Genomic DNA, 22,207 nt, shown 5'->3' with positions numbered 1-22,207 from the left:
TTGCAGTGTAATGATAATGTACCATTATATTGCTGCTTTTATGTATGTGTTATTAAACGTTAGTGAGCCTGAATGCATATGGTTTGAGGGAGTGTAAGAAAGTGGTGAATAAGCAGACTGGCTATTTTGGCTATGGAAAAACAGAAAAGGGTACAGCTTGAGGTGGAGTGGAATGAAAGACAAACAGAAGCTGTGAAGTGAGGTGATAGGTGATGGTGTCATCAAAGAACTGGAACAGAGAAAATTATGGACGGAAATTTCAATTTTAGAAATACTTTATCTGATTTGGCTCTGTCTAAATTACAGATAGTTTTCTGCCTCCTACAACAAACGTTACATCAGATTAGGCTGTTAGACTGTACACTGGTTACTGTTGGATTTTTTAATTAAGCTCATTGCCCTTTGTTAGCCTGAACCATAAATATTTCTTTTAACTTAGGTTTAATTTTTAAGTTGAAAAATGTCAGTCACAGCATTTTTTAGGAGGTAAATTCTTATTTGTGCATGTCCATTGACAAAATAGGGAGCTATTGTATCGTGCTGCAGTAATTCTAACAAGAGGATAGCAGCATTGCAAACCAAGTATTTGAAATTGTTTAGCAGGCAGAGCAAAGCTGATGTTGATGCAAAATTTCTGAATTCCATTTTTTATTCTTATCTGTGTGTTTATTCTTACCCAGTCTGTACTGTAGTCCTGTGTCTGTTAGAAATTGTTGGCTATTTTAGAGAAGCAGCAGTCCTTCAGTGCTGAAATATTTGGGTTTGTGACTGCTAACCATAACATTTAAGCACTTGTGTCCTGAGAGTTTTGTTGAAACATTTTTCCATGTGGCCTGTGAGACTGGCAACCATTACCTCACCTGTACCTCTGGGGAAAGTGACTTAGAAAAGTGAATTATCTTAGCTAATTGCATATGGAAAGCATAAAACTGGTATTATAGCAAAGAACTTTCTGCTCCTGAGCTCTTGGGCTTTCCTGCAGGTGTTCTTGCTTTGTCTTTTAGAGCGTGAAACAACAATACAGATACAAATGTGACTAGAGATAGGGGATATGCTTATGGAACTGTGTCTTCATATTATGTTTCCAACGTCACACTTCTTAAAAATTTGGTTAAGAGTACTGGTTTTACATTTTAACATGAATATTAAATGTGAAGTGGTACTCCTGACCTGACCCTAACTATAGGAAAATGTTAAGTTCTATGAAAATAAAGGGTTTATGATGGCTAAATTAGTCTGACAGATGTGTGGAACAGCAGCTAACCAGCAAGGTCCACACCATCTTCCTGCTATTAAGTTTAAAATAGTCTCCTCGGTTTCAAAAGTTCAATTTCTGTTCCTAAAGGCTGCTTCCATAATGAATTAGGGGAAGCATATCAAATGTAATAATGCATTGTTATGAAGGGTTTAGTAAACTTGCCAAATGTCAGGCTGCTGGTGTAGTCACGGTGCATTACACTGCTGTGATCACAGCTCAGGTTGTGGGTCTGCTGAATTGCTTTGCTCACCTAGGTCTGGGAATTGATCTGCAACATCGTGCCTGGGGCAGAGAGAAGTGCATCACAAAGGTTATGCTTTGCAGAGAATATTCAAAACATTCCATTTTTACCAGGTTTAACGTCTGCTTCTCTTGAATAGAGCATGCAAATGCTCTGCAGGTTATGTGAGGAAACAAAGAGACTGTTCCTGGGATTCGGAACCTGGGGCTCCCCTGGCTGCAGTGTGGCAGTTAAAAATGACTTCTGATAATGGAAAATATTTCATCAGATCACTATTTTGGGGAGAAAATGGGGAAAAAACATGTTGATTTTTGACTAGAAGTGCTATGCAAGAAATAAACAGTTGTTAATGTTTGTGGGTATGATCAGTTAAGAACTTGCACTGGACAGTAAGGTTAACACTGTAATTCATGGATGAGTTTCTGGTTCCTATCCCTTTGTGTCACTCTGACAAGGCAGAGGAATGTTAATGCTGATTTTACCAGACGCTGGTGGATTTCTCTAAGGTCATGTTCAGTGGAGTTCTGTCAGGAATTAATGTATGCATGCCAGAAATGTAAGAAAATGTTTCAGGTGGGAAAGCCAAGCTCTTTTGCTCATAAGGAATTTGGGAATCTCTCTGTGAATGTGATCTCTAGTAGGAAGTAGTAGGTATTTAATTAGGGGCAGGGTAATATGGATAATGTGAATATAAAAAAAAATTCCACATGAAAAGGAAAAAATAATCAGAACTGATGTAGCAATGTACGTCTACATTTGTAGGTAGATTGGCTTGTGCTCTTTTCAAGGGAGGATAACGAATTTATGGATCAGTTTTACCCCAAATGATGTCAAAAGGACTTAGACTGCACAGAGGTCACATCAGCCACCAGTGCTTACCTGTGGTCCAGAAAACAGAGCAACACTACCTGAGAGTTGAGGATAGAAAGTGATGGTGAGTAATGGGCCCAGCTGAAAAAGGAGATGTGAACTGAAGCGAGCAGACAGCAGCTTAAGCTGGTTGAAGTTTAGCCAGGATACTTTACCAATCCCTCCAGACTTTGCCTGGCAGTGAAGGAAACCTCTTTCCTGCACAGAAAATAACAGTTTCAGGGTAAACTGATCTGAATGCAGAACTTTGAAACCTGTTCTTTAATTGGAATATTTCCCTGTGCAGGCAAAGTGAATGAAGGCAATCAGCAGTGAGGGGCAAGAAGTGTAATAATTAAAGTTTGCAGAAGAAAAACCATTTGTGTAACATCAGAATGGTGCTGTTTCGCCTTCCTTGAGACTATAGAATGATGTGTCTCAGATTGCAAGCAGTGGAAGACAGCACCTTCCATGGCTACAGCAGCTTTGTTTCGCCTTCCTTGAGACTATAGAATGATGTGTCTCAGATTGCAAGCAGTGGAAGACAGGTAGGGAAAACATTGAATGCACAAGAGCAATGAGGGGAGGACTCTAAGCAGGGAGAGGACATAATGGAATGTCACTGCATCCCTTCTAGTATAATGTGGCCTTTCCATTAAATTAACATTATGCTGTTTTCACAGAAGGAGAGCGGAGATAGAGTGTGTTTTTAGGGGACAATAGTCAAGTTAATTAAGTAGCTATATAGCTGTCAGTCTTTTCATTAAGAGCTCAAAAGCTGGGTACAGGGAAGGGAGGTAGTAGCTGTGAAGTTACTTTGGGTTCTCTTCATCTGGAAAAAATCTGAGTTACTTTGCATTATTTGTGAAAAGTAAGCTGTGACTTGCTCTGAGTATTATCACCTGGAACCTTCATTTCTGGTGTATTAAGAGTGAGGTTTTAACTTAATTCCTTAATGACTTACTGTGAAAAAGTTTGTGTCCTCCCTGCTGATCTAAGCAGGTAGAAAAGATGGACTCCACAGTCCTTACTGGTGTGTGTGAAACGCTGAGATCTTTCATACACCTATCAACCACAGTGGAGTAATCATAGAATAAGGCACAGTTCTTCAAGTGAAACACTGCTAGATTTTGGTCTGCAAGCAACCAACATACACACCTACACAATTTCATTTGGGGGTTGAAAGATGTTTCATAAAGCAGTTGTGGTCCTTTAAAATCTGTTATCACTCATTGATACACAGCATCCATTACAAATGTTACCTTTTTAAGAATGATTTTTGACTTCTTAGTAACTTTCCTTACTTATAAAAGGCAAACTCTAGCTATATTACACTGAGCTCCAGATAACAATCTGTATGTTTGAAATAACCCTAGCAGCTTTGCAGCCTCTTTATTTGTAATGTTTCCTCTGCTGCAGCTGAAGCTAGGTTGCAGTGAGTTACAGAACACACTGAAGCCTCTGGCCAGTCCCAGTCTCTGCAAGAGCACCCCACTGTGTCTTTGGCCTTGAGCTAATGCCTGTGGCACTTCTGGGAGGGTGAAATCATGTCATTCCTCATCCCTTAGAGCAGACTTTGGGCTGCAGCACTTCAGACTGAAATGTATTTACTTCAATAGTTTTGGCCTCTGTGCCTCATTTCTCTCCTGCAGATACAACCAGTGGTTCACAGAGATCAGATAACTTCATTTGTCTTCCACACTGAGGATACCATTCTGTCCAGAATTCCCAGGTGGCATTATTTGGTCCCACTGTGTGTCAACATTTCCTTCTTAGTGCTTCAGGAACCCTGTGTTTTTCAGGTCTTCTCTCTCTGAGTTGATTCCTCCCTCTCCCCATAAAGTTGTTCTTTAGCTGCTTATCACCCTTGAATCTGTTTGCTCCCAGCTCAGACAGCAGAAGACTTACAGCTTTGTAGGATAACAAATGATCCTTATAGCTAATTGTTTGCCCTGCTGTTTGAGGGGCCATTTATTTTAAGAATAAATTAATTTACCTCATATCTATGGCCTGAAAATAAAGGACAGGCATTATTTTTTTCACTGGTGAGTTAATGGCAGACAGTTAAACCTGTCATGTCTGACAGTTTTAGAGTAAGACTGACATATATGGTTAATTCCCCCACGACTAGAGTGGGACCCTGTATATTTGTGGTACTGCCTGCAAAACATTCCCCACTCAAAGTCACACGCAAGAGCCCAGCAGCAATGGTCCCCTCTTGTCACACAACTACTGCCAGACACGCCGGAACACGGGGCAGGAGGAACATGTAGAGGCCTGGGAGTCTGGTCACTGGCCACTCAGGACTGGTGCTTTCTTGCAGGTGCAGTGGTATTGGCAGGGTCGTTGGCTGACTGAAGAAAAGAGTGACTGCCCTCTGTTCACAGGGGTCAGGTGTGACAGCCTTAAGCCACAGCATAGCGACAGTTTGCTACTGACAAAGATTTTTGCCCAGAATGGACAGGACTAGATGGATTGTGATCCAACTGCAGCATAATGACAGTGTAACAGGATGGAATTTAAAGAGTTCATATTCCCTTCCTAAATGTTTTCCAAAGCTGATATTTACTGCTCTATTTAGTGTTGATTGGTTATGCCAGAGTTAGAAGTATGTATGACTTTCATACAGTGTGTTTATTACATTGAAAATGTATAATAACTGTCTTGTATTTAAAACCCAAACATATTCTAAGCCAGTTTCAGAGTGATGGTTTTTAAAACTGGAAACTGATCTCTCTCTAGTTCTGAATCCATTTTCCAAAGTGAGCAGATTGTTCAAATAAAAAAAAATCTATTCAGCTATACAAAGGAAGCCTTTTCTCTAAGGAAGCTTCTCAGATGCATAGGACCAACACAATATTAGCTTAGAGCATGTGGTTAAAATATTCTGTCCTCTATGCTGCTTTACCTTGTTCATACTTCATGTCTTGGGGTTATTTATTTACACACTGAAGAAACTGAGAGCCTTCATATTATAACAGAAATGCATTTAACTTTTCTGTTAGCACCTGCAGCAGGTGATAGGTTATCTACAGATATCTACCACACACTGCTGCTTTTTTATTATGATTGTTACCCTGAAATGTTAGAAATTAATTCCTGGAGTCAGTGTCAGCTGAACTGACAGTAGATCAAAACTGTGAGACAAATTGCTGGTTACAGTTGAGGGAGCTGAACCCTTTGTGCAGACAGCTGGAGGCAGCTCAGGCACTCCACCCACGAGCTCGGGCTCCACAAACACTGCTGTTGTTGGTGAAGCTCATAGGTGGATCTCTGTACAACAAGCTCGTCTAAACTCCCATCAGAGGCACTGCTGTGTCTTGGAATTGTTATTTGTTTGCTTGGGTTTGTTTCTTGTCACCCTGTTTAGAGCTTGTGTCACCATGCAACAGTCTGAACTATAAACAGTGATGTTAATCCATGAAAAATGATAAATTAAACCTTGGCAGGATCATGGTGATCTCCATCCAGGTTCATCAGATGAAAGCTTTTTTGTTTTCCCCCTGGCTTTTTCAAAAGGCTCAGCAGCACAGAATCCATTCAACTTTGCTGTCTGAGAGGCAGAAATCATTCTTGCTGACAGCAAGCTCGCTTCATCTTTTAGTGAAAGCAGAAAAAACAGATGAAAAGAATTTAAACAATAACCCAGCAGATCTTTTCCAAATAGCCACTTTGCCATTTCCATTAGCTCATCAGAGATATTTGAATCTTTCCCTCTTAAGAAAGCTGCTTTCAGTAAAACATAGTAGATATAATTATTTTTTTTTCCGTCAGGTGTTTGACTTTCACTTGTTTTCCTAAATTAATATTGGCCTATATTATCTGTGTGAGATCTGAATTGGTGTGTGGCAATGCTTGGTAAGTGGGAGGGAGTTAGCTGTGTGAGGCAGGGGCTTTGGGGTGAGGCTTCCCAGCACCTATTGGCTGGCACAGCAAATTGCATGAATGTGTCTTTGTGCTGCTCTGCTCTGAGGTCAGCTGGAAGACACCATTGCCTGAAAACAGTGATTTAATGGCAATATGACACACAGCCTTAAACCTAATGGAATACAAAATAGGAAACGAAAACAAAGGCAGTGCTTGAGGAGAATGGGCCACAGATGTAATGCAGTCTGTGTGTGCAGCTGGCACGGCTAGCACTAAACGCTGCTGAAAATAGCTGTCCTTTGGAAAGTCAAGGCTTGGCAGTTGAGCTGTGGCTTATTCCCTTATTTATGTGTCAGATATGAGCACTTCTGACTGAACTTCTTTTCACAACAACTACAAGAGTAGTTCCTAAAGATTGATACTTTATTTTTTTAAGTCGCAGATAAAGTGGCACAGGGTTTTATTTGTGGATAACCTAGGGAAATCTGCTAGCGTGCTGGCTAAATCTGCTGATTCAGCTCACAACAGGCACAAGTGAGGGGGATGTCTGCGTGCATGCTGAACTTTTAGCATGAATTACAAATGGATAAGAAAAAAGGGCATTTTTAATGCAATATGTTAAATCTAAAACCTATGCAGACCTCTTTGCTAGGACCGTGGTTCAGAATTTGGTTATCTTTCTTTTCGTAAGCTTTGTGTTTTCAGTTTACCTGGAGAGAATGTGCATTTATATAGGAAACATTGTGTACGTTTTGTTTATTTATATCAAGTGTTATTAGGAAAACATTTTAAAAAATATTTAAGTGTTTTAATTATCTTAGTCTTCAACTTGCATCCAAAACCACATGTATTTTTAGAAAAGCAACAGGAATGGCTGCTTGGAAAATGACAATGGAACTGTCAGATCCATATTGTGACGTGCATGTGGTGAAAAGATGACTTTTTAGGGCTGGCAGATGCACTCTGTTCATTTTACAGGTCATTAAATTTCTCATTACATGAACTCAATCATCTGAGTTTTTAAAATATGACTTACAATATCCAAAAGATTAGACAAGTGTGCAAGATAAATGTAGAAGTTTAGAATCTGAAAGACAAATTGTAATTTGAAAAAATGGTCATGTTCCATAATGATCCTACTCGACTCTTCCCATTGTCTAGCCATGCCATATGGAAGGTCACACTCTGACCTTAGGTGCAACACTGCATACAGAGCAATGCCAAAAAAACATTCTGCATTGGCCAGTCAGCTTAGAGACTCTGATTAATCTGTCTGCATTCTTAGAGGAGAGAATCTGTTGCAGTAATTTGTGCATTAGGATATTGTCTATCTTGACATAGCTAGAAAACTGCATCCTTTTAAAAATGCTTTAAAGTGGTTAGTTTGGATAACTATTTGACTGAGTAATAATTCACTTAGATTTCTTACTTGGAAAGCAATCTGTTAGCACAGCTCTCCTCCACACAAGTTTTCTTAGGAAAGCCATGGATGGGAGGAAGTGATGTTTAATCAGCTGAGCTTTCTGTTAATGTTGGCTTTCCATTATTTTCTTCCACACAATCATGAGTCACTGTGATCCCAGAATAACAACAGAGTACCACTAGTGAGCTGGGAGGATGCAAGTGAAACAACTGCTCCAACAAGTTCAGGCTGAATCTTTCCTTATACATTTAACATTTTCTTTTCCAATCACAATATTGCTTTCCAGCACCTTCAGGCTGCTGTTACATGAGGGTTAGATATTACTCAGCAAGAATCAGACCTGTGAATCAGAACATGTTAGCTTAAGCATTTATCCTAAGACACGTTCTGTTTCACTAGAATGTGTCATGGTCCCACAGCTAATTCTAGGCTATCCATATGGAATACCCAGAAATTAGCTTTTTGACATATTGCTAAAACTTCTTAGATCTTTAAATAAAGTAAGTAGAGTGTTTCACAGTGATTAAGACTATGCTAGGTTTCATAGCTGCCTACCAAACTAGATACCCTCAGTTTCCTGCTCAGGACTGTGCAGAAGAGATCCATTTTGGATTTCTCCACTTACACATAGTTTGATTTTCTCAGAATTAAGCTAAGAAGCATTCAGCCACATCAACACACACACTTACCAAAGCCCTGTTGTAATAGACAACTTATTTGGTTCATATATCTAGCACAAAAAGCAAGTTTATTGCTAAGAGACCTTTTCAAGTTTTATTGTGGAAGTGGTTCAGTAATGTCTGTTCATTTTACTAGGCCAAGGTAAAGCCTAGGATAGAAAGGAAGATCATTGGTTTATCTTTGTGTCCCATGAGTATAAAAGTACAAGCAAAAATCACCATGGTTATTCCAGTTATTCATAGTTTTTTTTTTTCTAGAGGAGAATCATGGTAAAACACGTTATCACATATTCCTTGCAAGCAAATAGGGTCATGCAATCTGAAATGACAATCAGTGGTAGTGGTTTAGACCTCCAGGTATCACAACCCTGGTTCTTCAGTTGCTGCCACACAAGCAGTTAAATGTATTGTACTGTCATTTGAGAGTAACTGATTTTTGTCATGGAGATGATTTTTTTTTTTTTTTTAAATACTCAAAGACAGATGCAATGAATTCTAATAAACCCTACTAATACGAGCTATCAGGTGTTCTGAGACATCAGGAAAGCAAAATCACCCACATAAAGCTGATAATTTTGAACTCAAATTTCTTGCTTGAAAGAGGTTTTCTAAAAAGTTATGAAAGTGGCTCTGTCAGAGCTTGAGATGGAAGTTCTGGGGACTGATTCACTGTGCATTCTGTTCATCGGGCAAAGCTGGTCTTGCTTATGCATTCCTTAGTTCCTTCCAGAGATGAATTTAACCATCATTAGTTGTTCATTCTACCAATAGTTTTTCTGTCCCTATGCCAACTAAAAGGACTTTTTATTTCTGAAGATCAAGAGAGTCCTGAGATCTAGTTTGCTTGAAATAATGTCCTTTAGAAAGTACAGCCAGCTCTTTCCTTCATGTTTGGCATGCTTGGCCAGCTGTTGCTTGAGAAAACTGTGCCAGAAAGCCTGTCATATTGTCTTTCTTAATGTGTTTTTCTTTGTTGTTGGGGTTTAAAATGCTTTTAGGTCTCGGGAAAAATGCTCGCTTAACAGTCTTTGCAGAATGAGATTTTCTGTTTATCGACAAAACCAGCAGGAGTGGTGCATGTTTGCTCTCAGGACCTCAGAGAACACATTTTGGTGGGAATGGATGCAGTGATGATAATGGTTTTGGCCCCAAATCCATTATGCACTAAGTGGCTGCAGCAGCTTAGAAGAAAAAATTACTCCGAAGCCAGTCTTGTTTCCCTCGGGCTATGCAGCACCTCTCACTGCATTCTCTGCATTTCCTTCTGACTCAGTAGTTTTCTGTTGTAGGTCTGGCAGGGAAATAGGAAGCAGCTCATCCTCCTGAGTTTGTTGGGTTCGTTTTGTCCCGTGTTGTTTTTCCTGGGCAAATGATGGTACTTTCAGTAGAAAACAGCTCTGTTCCATGAAAAACTAAATAACCTTTTAGACATGTCTGCACCTTAAGACCTATTCAGAAACTATAAGACATATATTCCTGGAGGCAGAAAATTCTCTTGTAGTATTGAATTATCAATAATTCTGAAGTTGTCACTAATGTGGCTGTGGTTGTAGAGAACAAGGCACTCCGTTTGCTGGATTGATGCTGCAGTGCCATCCTGTCTCTTCTGTCTGTACAGAGGTTACACATAACTGATGCTGGTGGCAGTGGGGTGACACTACCCTTGTGTGAAGGACTTGGTCTGTGCATGAGTTTAAGGTACAAGCTGGGCAAGAGAGGAATAAGGAATTAGTTACTGCCATTGAAAGAGCATATCTCTAAAAGTTAGTTTATTATTTAAATGTTGGGTATCACTATCTTCCTCAATGGTTTAATTTCTTTACTTTCATTGACTATTTGTTTTTAAGGCCTCTATTTTTTCAAATTCTATTTGTACTGCTGTGAAGGATTTATTTAAGCTTTTCAGACAATACAGGGTAGTGTGAAGACTATTACACCGTAGTATGCTTGGCTCAGGCTCCTGAACCAGCACAGCATCCTTTGTTGTTGCCAGCCGTAGTAACTCCTGACTATAAGGACCTGTGAGAAAGAAACAAAAGAATGTCCTAGAAAAATTAGTACTTAGCTACAGGCCCCCTTGATGCTACTTTCTTGGTGCTGTGAAATTTAGTTTTTACTAGACAACAGAATTTAATCTCAAGCTAAACTGGCTCTACTGTGAAGCAGGAGAAAGCAGATAATCACTGTCAGACACATTGTGAAGAGTTCACTAATGGGTCAGTTGAGTCAGTCATCTCGGCATATTCACCAGGAATCTAGAAGCAGAGGCCATTTTCCATCTCCAGAACTCTATGCTTACCTCCAAGAACAAATCCAAGCAAAGGTCACATCAGAGTGAAATTTCTTTTGCTCAGCCCATAAAAAACCAGATTGTTCTGCTTGCATATAAATGCTAAGTCTTTTTAAAGGGAACTATTTGAAACTCTGAAGATCGTCAGGTCCATGAGGAGTTGTGATAAGACAGAGAAAAAGGCAGAGGGCAAGGTGTCAACAGCACATCTGAAATCCACTTTAACTTCAGTGCTCCATATCCACATAAAAAACAGTTGTGGAATGTTAAACTAAGACATGGTTGAGGAGAAAGGAGCAGGGTCAGAAATTTGCCTCCTTTAATGTTCTTCAGTGACAGTGACTAATGCTCTAAGGTTCGGTCAGACTGTGTGAGGGAATCTGGGACTTCCAAACTAAGTTGCAAGCTTTTGGCTTCAAAGACCTGCTTTCAGTACCCCACTCTTCCTGTATACTTTTTATGTGACCAGGGACAAGTGACTTATCTTGTTCTACCTTCGTTTTTTCATAGATACAAAGGGGCACACTCCCCCTTGACAAGAGTGTTGTGAGGATTAATATCTTAAAGGTGGTAAACTGCTAAACTACTGTAGTCATGGGGACCATGTAACTATTATAGATAGGCTTTGGAGTCTTCACTGCTACTGGATGCTGTTGTAGCCCCTGTGGTCCCTCCATCTCTGCCTAGCCAGAAGACTGTCCCATCCATCACACTCAGAGCCAGCCATGCTTAGCTACACATTTGTGACCTCCAGGTGCGAGTATTACTGCTCATATCTGGGAATGAAGCCAAAGGAGAGGTAAGATCTTGCTCTGTTTTATTAATGCACTGACAAGAATAAGTGCTGTGCCTTAGACTTAAATAATTCCTACGCTGGTGTTCAGTAAATAAAAGCCAGAAGAGGAGGAACCATGGAAATTCAGAAGGAAATTGGAGGTTTTTTTGATTTTTTTTTTTTTTTTCTCATCCTTGAGTAATGAGGGGGGAATTTCAAATTCAAACAATGTAGTGAAGAGTTAACAACCTTCACAGCTGAGAACAGTGAGCAGTGGCCAAAACCTGCCATTAACTTCTCCATGCAACATGTGTTTATTGAACTAATAGCCTTCACTTTTGTTTGGTAAGATAAATGCCTTGGTTGTTCTTAACATGGCTGTGTTTTAGTTTTATGGTAATTTTCAACTTTGGTGTTTTGTCCTCTACCAGGTGGTAGTCACTGTTCTTTTTATTCCATGGTTTTTATTGGTTTGGTCAAAAGTAATTAAAGAGATAATTTGTTCTCAATTACATTTCCTTGAATTTCCTGAGGCTGGTAATTCTGCTCTCCAGCTGTGTCTTCCCCCAACTCCTTCTCAAATTAACTTTGTTCTCACTATGAAATAAAACAGAATAGCATGATCCTTTTTTGTTTGTAGCTTTTGGATTGAATAGAGACTCTGTGCTGGAGCAGATATCGATCTGCTAATTTTATTAGGTAGTCCTGCCTTGGTTCATGAACTTTCATGGTTTTAGCATAGCATTCCAATAAGAAATCCTATTTATGACTAGCAGAAGAAACTAATTTTTAAGAGATGTTTGTAGATGTTTCTGCTTTCTGAGTGTCTTTTGTGCCTAAAGGGCTCTTTTCAGCACTTCTGTAATCCATTTTAAACTCCATTAAATGCAAGAAGGAAGCGAACGCTATCGTGGTTCAAAAGGATTTTCTTTTTTCAGTTTAACTCAGTTTATATTAATTTCTAGTAGAATGCCTTTTTGATAATCCAAAATGTCTTTGGGACATTTGGTCGTCGGTAAGAAGATTTGGAGAGAACATATGTAATTCTGACTTCAGTAGGGGAAAATATCTACAAGACACAAGCTCAGGCTCAGTATTATCTTGCAAGTGAGCAACCAAAGATGGGAGTAAAAGGCACGTACACCAAACTTACTGGCATGTTGCTTGGAGACCGTGTAAATGGCAGGAACAGAAATATAAGCACTACAGAGAGATGTACAGAAGTCATTTTCTTTTGTTTTTTCATATTTGCATTGACTTCCAAGGACACATTTCAAATTTTTCAAATCATCATAAGAAAAAGAGTTTATGGAGACTATAAAAACGGCTGCTTAAATAACATAGTTGCTTAAGGGGTTAAAAGTAACTGTAGGGTAAAGGCACTGACAACAATGGCATTACAACTGAGATTTTGATCCAATTATTTTACAAAACTAACCAAAATTAACAGAATTAGGAAAATTTACTTTCTTGTCTCTAAAGAATAAAGGTGATTTCCCCAAAGAATACAAGAAGCAAAGGAAATCGATGGAATAAGCAATACAAGCTATTCAAGCTGGCTTTGCTAAAAAACCAACAGGATTTCTGTATGTAGGTTTTCTGTCACTATAATATCTGAATATTTCACAGATTTAATGAAAGAGGAGTGTTATTTTTCCCCATTTCAGACATAAAGGAGAGGAGGCACAATGAGCTGTGGAGTTTGTACTAAAATTCATTGTAGTGAAAAAATAAAGGCTTCTGCTAACTGGGATAAGGTGTTAAATGTTTTATTTAGGGTGTCAGAGGAAATTTTTTGACAGAGGTGAAACTGAATCTACTTATTGCAAATCTTATTCTCATGCCTTTACTAGCAGACAACCTTTCAGCTGTCTCCTTTCATTTTCCTGATAGGTCTGTATTGACAATAACGTGTTCATTGGAGTGCAGGGGCAGACCTAACAGGACTGGAACTCCCTGGCTCATTAAACCTACCCTGGTAAAACAATGGGCTGAGTGCCCCTTTCTGTCGATACCAGGGCTGTTTCTGACCAGAGACCAAGAATGGAAGCTGCTGCAATAGCTCTCATCAAGTGCTTCCCTTGGCAACAGAAAGTGCTTTGCATTATTGATATGGTACAGCACAACCTTAACAAATCAGGCATCTCATCTTTGATGCTGAGATATATCTTCAAATTTAGTTGTAGCAATTTTTTTTTTAAGCTGAAGCACTAAAATAGCATCTCTCTTAAAGAAATCTTAATCTTCTGCAGTATATTCCTAGTGAAGTCTTTTGTCTTGAAGCCTCTGGTGTTTAATTGAAAATTTTCTTCTGGTCCTGATGTCTGTTCCATGTTTCCACATTCTAGTGAAAGGGCAGAAAGGGTCAGTATTGAGCAGCAGTAAAAGAAGAAATAGGAAAAAAAAATCCTGAGTACCTGGCTAGAATACTACCTTTAAAATCCAACATTTAGAATCCCAGCTGCAGAACAGCAGCAGTCATCTCTATATGTAGCTCTCTGCAAAAGCTTTCTAAACCGTTTTGTAAAATTAAAAAATATATTTCACCAGGCTGATCTTGCATTTGGATGACTAAATGTTGGCTTGTGATGAGGCTGTGGTGATGTATTTTCTTCAAAACACATTCACAGTTTGCAAATGTAATCATAACAGTCCTGCTCTAGTGATATATGAGAAGGCAGGCGAGTGCAATAGGTGTGTCAATCTGCTACTTTAGACAATAACATATAAATTTAATGAGCTACCCAGAAAAAGCTTCAGGAGTTGCAAAGGAAAGAGATTATTTCACCAACTTTAAAATAAATAAATAAATAAATAAATAAATAAATAAATGCAACCTAAAAGCACCTTTATTGTACCCCAATTCTCCATCCATAGCTGGTGTAGACACCAACTCAGGCTAATTCCACAGAAAGATTTGCAGAAGAAAGTTGGAAATTCTCAAAACTTATAGAATGACATCTGCAAAGATGATGAGTGTGTGGAATGGAGACAGTGTTTCGTGCAAGGAGGGATTTGTCAGAGTTGAACAATTTTTAATCTCCAGAATTAGTCAAAAGAGAAAGTGGAAGTATTTGGGAATTGTTCAGATGAAATCTGGAGCCTGCAGGCAGTACTTTTCAACTGAAACAAGTTATTCCAAAGGATTTGTTAAGTCAAAAACACTTTCAGAGCCTTCAGCTTTCTTCCTAAGGATGAAGAGAGCACACGGAGATCTGCCCAGGGCAGGAGTGCCGGGGCTTCCTGCTCGCCGCTAGCCACCTGTGGTAGCCCTCAGAGGGGTCCACGGGAGTGGAGCTGTAGACAATCAGATGGCATCGAGCTCCACCTACTGCAGTCCTGCTGCAGTTCATTTCACCTAGAGCTGCTGGAGGTAAACTCACAAAAAATTGCCATAATCATTTTCATGGAAAACTTTTGGGTCATTTCCTCATGTAATCTCAATTTAGGATTATGTTTCATATATTACTTTGATTTTTTTTTAATTATTTTTTCTTACATATGGAGTTGTATAGGATTTTGTTACTTCACTATAATGAAAGCAGGAAATGATCACTGAAACGGGCTTTTTGATGGCTTAAAAGCAAATTAGATGATGAAAGTCTTCATAAGATGGAAACACTAAAAACAAAAAAACAACTTCATCACCAAAACTCCAAAGATTGTTCAGATTGTCATGATAACATATTGTGGAGTTTAACAAATTCGATACAGCAGTATTATTTTTTCTTTTTTTTATGTCTGCACTGCAAATTAAAAAGTGTTCTATTGTTCTGTGATTATCCACTGTTACTGTTTGAAGCTCAGCTTACACCTTTTCAGAACATGACATTGTAATGGAAGATAATGTTACAGAAAAGGCAGCTATTGCCTTCTGTTTTCTGTGATAAGGCTGATTGGATCACATTATCAGTGCCTGGGTGGAGGTGGGGGGGTGTGTGATAGCTCTCTCCTGGAGCAACTGTGCCAGGGTTAGGTAGGTTCACAGCTCTTTCTCCTTTCCTCATGAACTGGCAGAGCAGGCTGGCCATGGGTAGGATGCAGGGAAATGTTGCACCTGAGAAAACTGCACACTTGAATATAACTAAATGGCACCAGACCCTGTACCAGTGGTGTTTTCCAAGTGGTGCTTTTTAGTGGTGCTTTCAAGCCATTGAAACCTTAGGGCTACGCTCCACTACTCTTCCTTCCCTTGAGTAGCAAGTTATTCTGAGAGACACTCAATGCCATGTCATCCAAGGATGGCCAGCTGTAAAAGCAGTGGCACCTGGCTGTTGTCAGCACTGGGTTGCTTTTGAAAAATGAAATTTAAAATCCCAGTGTCAGGAGCAAAGCTGACTGGAAGTTTTGCTGTTCCTGGCATGTAAGGTGCTTCTGCTCCAAGTCCATATCAGATTTCTTCTAGATTTATCTTCCAATACTGATAACGTGTGAAATTAAAACCAGAAGAGTCACACTAGTGTCAGTCTGCTGCATGCTGTCCCTCTGTTCCTGTAGCAGAGATGGTGGGAAAACTACAAACAGCCACACAACACAGAGAAGATAGTCTTATGGAAAGAGTAACAGAAAAGGAGAAAGCAGGCTGCAAGATGTCCAAATACATAGAATTTCTGGGACTTTTCATTGTACTCTGAAAAACATGTGCCCTAATATGAGTTAAATATTGCCCAAAATATGAAAACCTTTCCAATTTTAAAACCAAACTGCTTCTGAATCAGCTTCTCTGAAGGTGTTTCACCTGCAAAGTCATCTGTTCCATCCATCTGGCACCTTGCTACCTTTGAGAGTACTCTGAAATCTAAAAGGGTAAATCAAAGGAAACAGATAATCATTTGTGGTTGAGCATTACTTATGTTCTAGATAGATCACTTGTGTTTGTGAATATACAGGAATGTAGCTACAAATATTTCAGACTTCACATGCTGAAAATGGATTGGTTTGGTTTTTTTTAAAAGGATTTTGTTTGGCAACTCGTTTTTAAAATCCAGTCTACTTTTGAAAACCTGTTTTCACAGAGGAAGATATTTAGTATTGAGAATCTGCTGTGGTTAAAGTAAATAACCTTTATCTCTGGGAGGAAAAAAACAACAACAACAACAACAACAAAAAGAAAGAAAAAGAACAACCAAACACTGATTAAATTCCTATAATGGCAAATTATCTTCTGTAATGTTCAGTGTAACAGACTGCCCATGCTGAATGCATGCTCATCCCCAGCAATCTCCTCTGATTGGCATCTCCTGCAGGTACATACAGCTCCTCTCCTGTTCAGGGCATGACTGAGGTTTCCTCAGTACCTGGGGCAGGCTCTCAGGTTCACTGCTAGCCCTCTGGAAGACTTGTGCTCCTGGGCAGGGTCAATTTGTCGGCTGTCTCTGCTGCTGACAGTCTTGGTCAAGAGCACACCAATTACATCAAACACTGGAGCCTTCAGACTTCTCTTCGACATTTCATTAGTTCATTGTTATACTCTGGCTGTAGAAAATCTTCCTTCCATTCCAGCTACTCTGCTCTTAGAACCACTTCTGCCTTTGGATTTGCTTTCCCTGCCTAGTTTTCTACTTGTTTGTGGGCCACCTCCACCACTGCATTAGAAGAGTGGTGTTTGCAGTTCTCCAGGGAGTGAAGATACCAGTTCTGCTGAAATATTACATAGGAATGTAAATATGGAAAGAATTCTCTGCCTTCTCAAGTGAAGATTCCAACAAGCAAAATGCTTTGCTCTGAATTTTTTAAAAAATCTTTTAATATTTCTAGGCTTTGCTCTGTTGTACAAAAGCTATGCAGCATAGAAAGTATTTCACCTGCAGCTCTGGGTCTGCTGTGCAGTGTTTTTTGTACATTGACTCTGCCCTGACTACATGGATGTGTCTTGCTAGGGCTTGCAAAGTTTTGCTTTGCTTGGAAGCAATAAATGAGCTCTTTGATCTAAAACTAGTGCAGAAAGGAATTAGGGTTTTCACATCCTTTTAGCCTGAGCACCATACACTGAGTGATCTAAAGTCTTTTATTAATCTACCTATACAATTTTTTTTTTTTTTTTAATAGGAGGGAATAATGTCTTCCAGTTGAATAAAGTGATGGTTGAAAGAGTTCTAAAAGTGTGCTGGTGTTTGACTTCAGGGTTTTAGGAGTCTGTGTCTTCCTTGTGGGTGAAAGCACAGACCCAAGAACAGTGGTCTATCACAGTGTGTATCTTGAGGCAAGAGCAGTTACAGGGAGGTAATTTCCTATTCCTGGTTTTGGAAATTGGATTTTCTTTTTATGTTAGACACAGTAGTCTACATAGAAGTCTTCCAAGAGAGAAGGTACATTTTCTAAGCATTTAAGTGTAGTAATTTAGGAAGCATGTCTGCATTTTGCACAGCAGCTTGTCAGCAGGTACTTCCTATGAGAATCTATTTGTGCAGCAGTTACTTAGTGACATTTTAAGGTTTTCTGCCATAGACTGCCATTATTTTTGCTTTAGTTTGAATCTCTGTTTAAAAATTTCTTTGCACTACTTAATTTTGAAAATTATTACCTCCTACAGTATGGGTAACTAGCAGTATTTCAAATATAGTTACATGGATTTGTTCTTTTCTTAGGAACCAGTGAAAAAACATGCACAGGAAAAACCACCCGAAGAAGTGGCTGAGGTCACTACCAGCAAGAACTCATTTAATCCAGAGGTGAGACTGCTGGTGAAGCTTTGATTCAAGATGGAATTAAAGAAAGCAACAGAAAAACATCATGTTTTAATTATTCATATAGATCTGTTTGCTGATTTCAAGGTTTAAAGCCTTACTGTCATAAGGAACCAGCTTTTTGCTGACTAGTGAATTTTTCATAGGTATTATCTAGGAAAACTCCCCCTGAAGGTATCAGAAAAAAAATCATTGAGTGAGATGTAGAGTTCTATTGTAAATTGGTAAAAAGTGTTCTGAAAGTTAGGTTTAGCTGTTAACTATTCCATACATCAAGTTTAGAAGAATGACGTTTAAACTATATTGGTTTAGCACAGAGATGGCAAATACACTCAGAATTACTTTTTATTTCAAAAGTTCATTTTTTAATGGAAGTATATAGACCAATATTGCATAATGAAAAAGGTGAAGCTGAAAGGGCTGTTCCTTTGGGTGTTATGTAGAGCTACATCAATTAAAAGCTGTTGAAGATCTACCCTAGACCTGTTTTTTTAGCCTTTGCCTGGTGTGACCTTAACCTACAATTTTAAATATTGAAAGGCCTAGAGATAATTTTACTTAAATGCCACTTTTTGATCAGCACAGAACAGTTCCTGTGGTGAGTCTGCTCTAATTCAACCAAGTCCACCCAAGTGTCTGTTGTATGTGATGTGCACTTAGGCCGGCGGTACAACAATGCAGAGTTAGTGTGGTCTGTAGCTCTCTATCCCAAGCCAATTCACACCTTGTAAATATAGCTAAAATGTTGGGATTTAAGGACATTTTAATTTCCCTGTGTGCATTTAACAATTTACCTCAATTTTATTTGACTACCCAGCAAAAAGACTTAATTTTTCATCTTAACGTTATCTTTCTTAGCTTATTTAAAAACTAATTCATCTCCTTTCTCTTTAGAACAAAATTGAGTGCCATGCAGCTGATCTGATCATATTATTTTTATAAAATAGAAGAATTAAATGTAAACAAAAGAAAATGGATGGTACATTTGCAATCGTATGAAAACTGACAACTAATACTAACAGATTTTTAAATTGCTTTTTTAGTTTTTCTTTAAGAAAGAAAGCACAAGTGTTAACCTGGCTTTTCAGCACCCCGTAATATCTCACCTAACACGTCACAATATTTAATTTCCTTTTTTATCTAATTCAGATCAGTTGGATTTGTTGGAAGCTAATGAAGCTGGAAAGTAAGATGTGCTGTGAAAGTCCTGCTTAGAAGGTGCAGCTCTATCAGCTGTTTCACTGGCAGAAGCATTCTGAATACCAGAAACATTCCAACCAATTTATTCATTTAGCATTTTTCTCTTTTCAGTTTTCATTTACAATTATTCTTTTTAATGAGATGAATGGATAAAAATGTTTTTCCTTTGTTTGCACTTTCCAGAATGTTCTCTGAAGGTTAAAAATGTACTAAGGAAGGGTGAAGTGTGCAGCCCAGCCATACAGAAACCATTGTCTGTACAGAGCACTACTTGTTTCAGCAGTCAAAACTGGTACACTTGGATGTGCACAAAGATCTGAAACAAGAGTTGTGGGCACTCCTGAGCAGGCAAGGGTTTTCTCTGCAGAGCCTAGTGAGATTGCAACATCCTATGGCATGCTTTCCCAGGTGCATTAAAAACAATCTTCTTTATTCTGTTTACTGGGAATTTATTTTTCTGGACACCCTAGGTTGTTAAATGCATGGAAGTGCATCAAGGAATACCTGAGTCTGCCCCTGGGTCTCTGCACCAGTGGAGAACTGTCTAGCCGTGTGCTTTTTGCACATTGACCACAGGTCAGCTGCACATTTTATTACCTAACTCATGCAAAACCACTGCCTGTGCACAGCACAAGATCATAATTCTATGAAATGGATGCAGCTGTTCTCTGGAAACCCCAAGGGTTCTTCTAAGCCAGAACAAGTTCATCAACAAATACAAGCTTTCATCTCCCATGTATTTCAGTTCCATAGCTGCTCAGAACAAAAAATGTTCCAGGCATTTTGAACAGTGTACAGTTGATGATTTTAATTCCCTTACATAAAATTGCTGACTTGGTTTGTACATTTTTAAAAAAATGAAAGTAAGAAAATAATAAAACCATTATGTTCTGTGCTCCAAAACCAGCTATGTCTGTGGAGCTTTTAATATTATTTTGTTTTTTACAAATGTCATTCACATTGTTTTAAGTCTGATTGAAAACTTTTCTGGGTTGGAACTCCTAAAAGGTTTCTCTCTCATGCATGCTTTTTGGAGTTTGTTAATGCATAAGCACTCACAGCAGTCACTCCTTAAGTTCAGGCCATTGAACAATCTCTTCTTCCTGTCTCATAGTTTAATGAAGCTCACGGGTGCTTAACTGCCTGCAAAGATCTCTGTCAAACCTGAAGTCTGCCAATGAGTTGAAAGCTGTTGGCACACATGTGCACGCAGGCATGCACAGCAGTAAGGTTTGTCTACGTGCTTGTGGAATGACACAATGCTGTCCCTGCTGATGACCAGCTCAGGAAATAATTGGTTATTAACACTGAACCCCAAGACTGCACATACATTCTCTATGCTAAGCTCTTCTTAATACCATAATATTTATTTTCTATTTTTTTCCTTTCAGTCTGAGCCACTGGAACCAGAGAAGAGGCTCTTCCCATTCAGAGAAATGGGAAAAGGGCTGAAGACTCTTAGTAAGGCTCTAGCTCACTCAAGGTAAGGGAATCCAGAGCACACAGATATGGACCAGTCATGGCTAAAGGAATCTTTGGTTCTGAAGAGGCAATAGTTGGATTACAGGTGAAATAAAACCCTACTAACAGTTCAGAAAAGAGAGCTTGCAATTTCTCCTTTATAGGCTTTATGAATACTCAAAATGTTGTCAGTGTTGTGTGAGGAATGCTTGTTGGATAGCTCTGTCTGTATCAATACTAGATTGGTTTAATCATCTTTTTAGAGGTGCTTGTTACTTCTTTGCAGTCCTTTGCCTGACACAGGATTGTGCCAAGATTTGACAATTAGTCAAAAATGAGCAGTGTTAGGACACCTAATGTCTAATATGTGATAGAAAATCATGATGGAAATATCTACCACTATTATAGAAACATTTGCATGGACTCATATACCAGCTTGAGTTTTGGGAAGATGATGATATGGAAGGCATAGATTTCTGTGCCCCTTATCTGATGGGTAGTGAGCAGTCACAGAAGGCTGTGGGTTTGGGACACTATATATATTTCAGCCAGCCAATTTTGGACAGCAGCCATTATTTTACCAAACTGACCACAGGCAGTAGCTGGGTGTGCATGCTTTTCCTAGGAAGTATCTTCTATTGCCACCAAAGACTTCTGTCTTAGCAGGGCATTTCTTATGTGCTTATTTAAAACACAACCAAACCTAGGAGGTCTATTGGGAACGAGCTTGAGCAGAGTGCTCTCCCATTTAGGCACTCATACTCTTAAAAGTACCTGGGCTGTGTTGTCACTCATGTTTTGCCATTGTCACTGCAGGTGGTGCTTAAGTTGACAAGAATGGGGCTTCAATATGCTTTTCTGTTGCAATCACACATTCTGATTGTGCTCCAAGCTTGCCTACAGAGACCATTCACTCTATTTTCTCAGTATTAGCTTAAACAGTTGCTAAACTGCATAATGTGCCTTGCCGTAGGTGACTCCAGGGTTTTCTGAATTTTCCTGGAACCTTCTACTTTTCTTTATGTGACTGTTAAGCTAAGAAATGAGATTCATTTGCAAGTGAAACGGTGAACAGGAGTAGGAAAAGATGATTTACATCTGGCAAGATTTAGTTACAGCCTGCTGCAAATTAAACTGACAAATTACCACTGCCAGCCTCAGCAGGGTACACATTACACAAGGGTTTACAAGGTTCCTAGACTTGAGGTCTTTGAAGAGCATTCACATGATAAAAACAGTTGAATTTAAAGCAAGCTGCAATAAGACAGACATCTATATAAAAACTTAATAATTAGGTTGAATCTAAGCAAGTCTAGAGAACACATGATACTGTATTAGCAGAATATAGTGAAGACAAATCAGGATCTTGCATTATCTGGCTGAGACTGTAACTGCATAAAACTCAAAGAAGTTAGAAAAAAGTGGCTTCTTTTCATGTAGAGGAATCAGATGTTTACATTTCACAATAATGCAGTGT

General features: G+C 39.0%; 1 protein-coding gene across 1 annotated transcript in view; it reads left to right on the top strand.

Annotated features, from left to right (window-relative positions):
- Nucleotides 1-22,207, top strand: part of CCDC60 (coiled-coil domain containing 60) — a 61,098-nt gene that overhangs the window by 6,359 nt on the left and 32,532 nt on the right. The window contains 2 exon segments of the mRNA XM_008950002.1: nt 17,971-18,054; nt 20,661-20,752. Of these exon segments, the coding sequence (XP_008948250.1) occupies nt 17,971-18,054; nt 20,661-20,752 (176 nt within the window).

The sequence above is a fragment of the Merops nubicus genome, unplaced genomic scaffold, assembly GCF_000691845.1.
Source record: "Merops nubicus isolate BGI_N331 unplaced genomic scaffold, ASM69184v1 scaffold23081, whole genome shotgun sequence".
NCBI lineage: Eukaryota > Metazoa > Chordata > Aves > Coraciiformes > Meropidae > Merops > Merops nubicus.
Note: the sequence above shows the minus strand (reverse complement) of the source record. Positions and strands in the feature narration are given on the sequence as shown.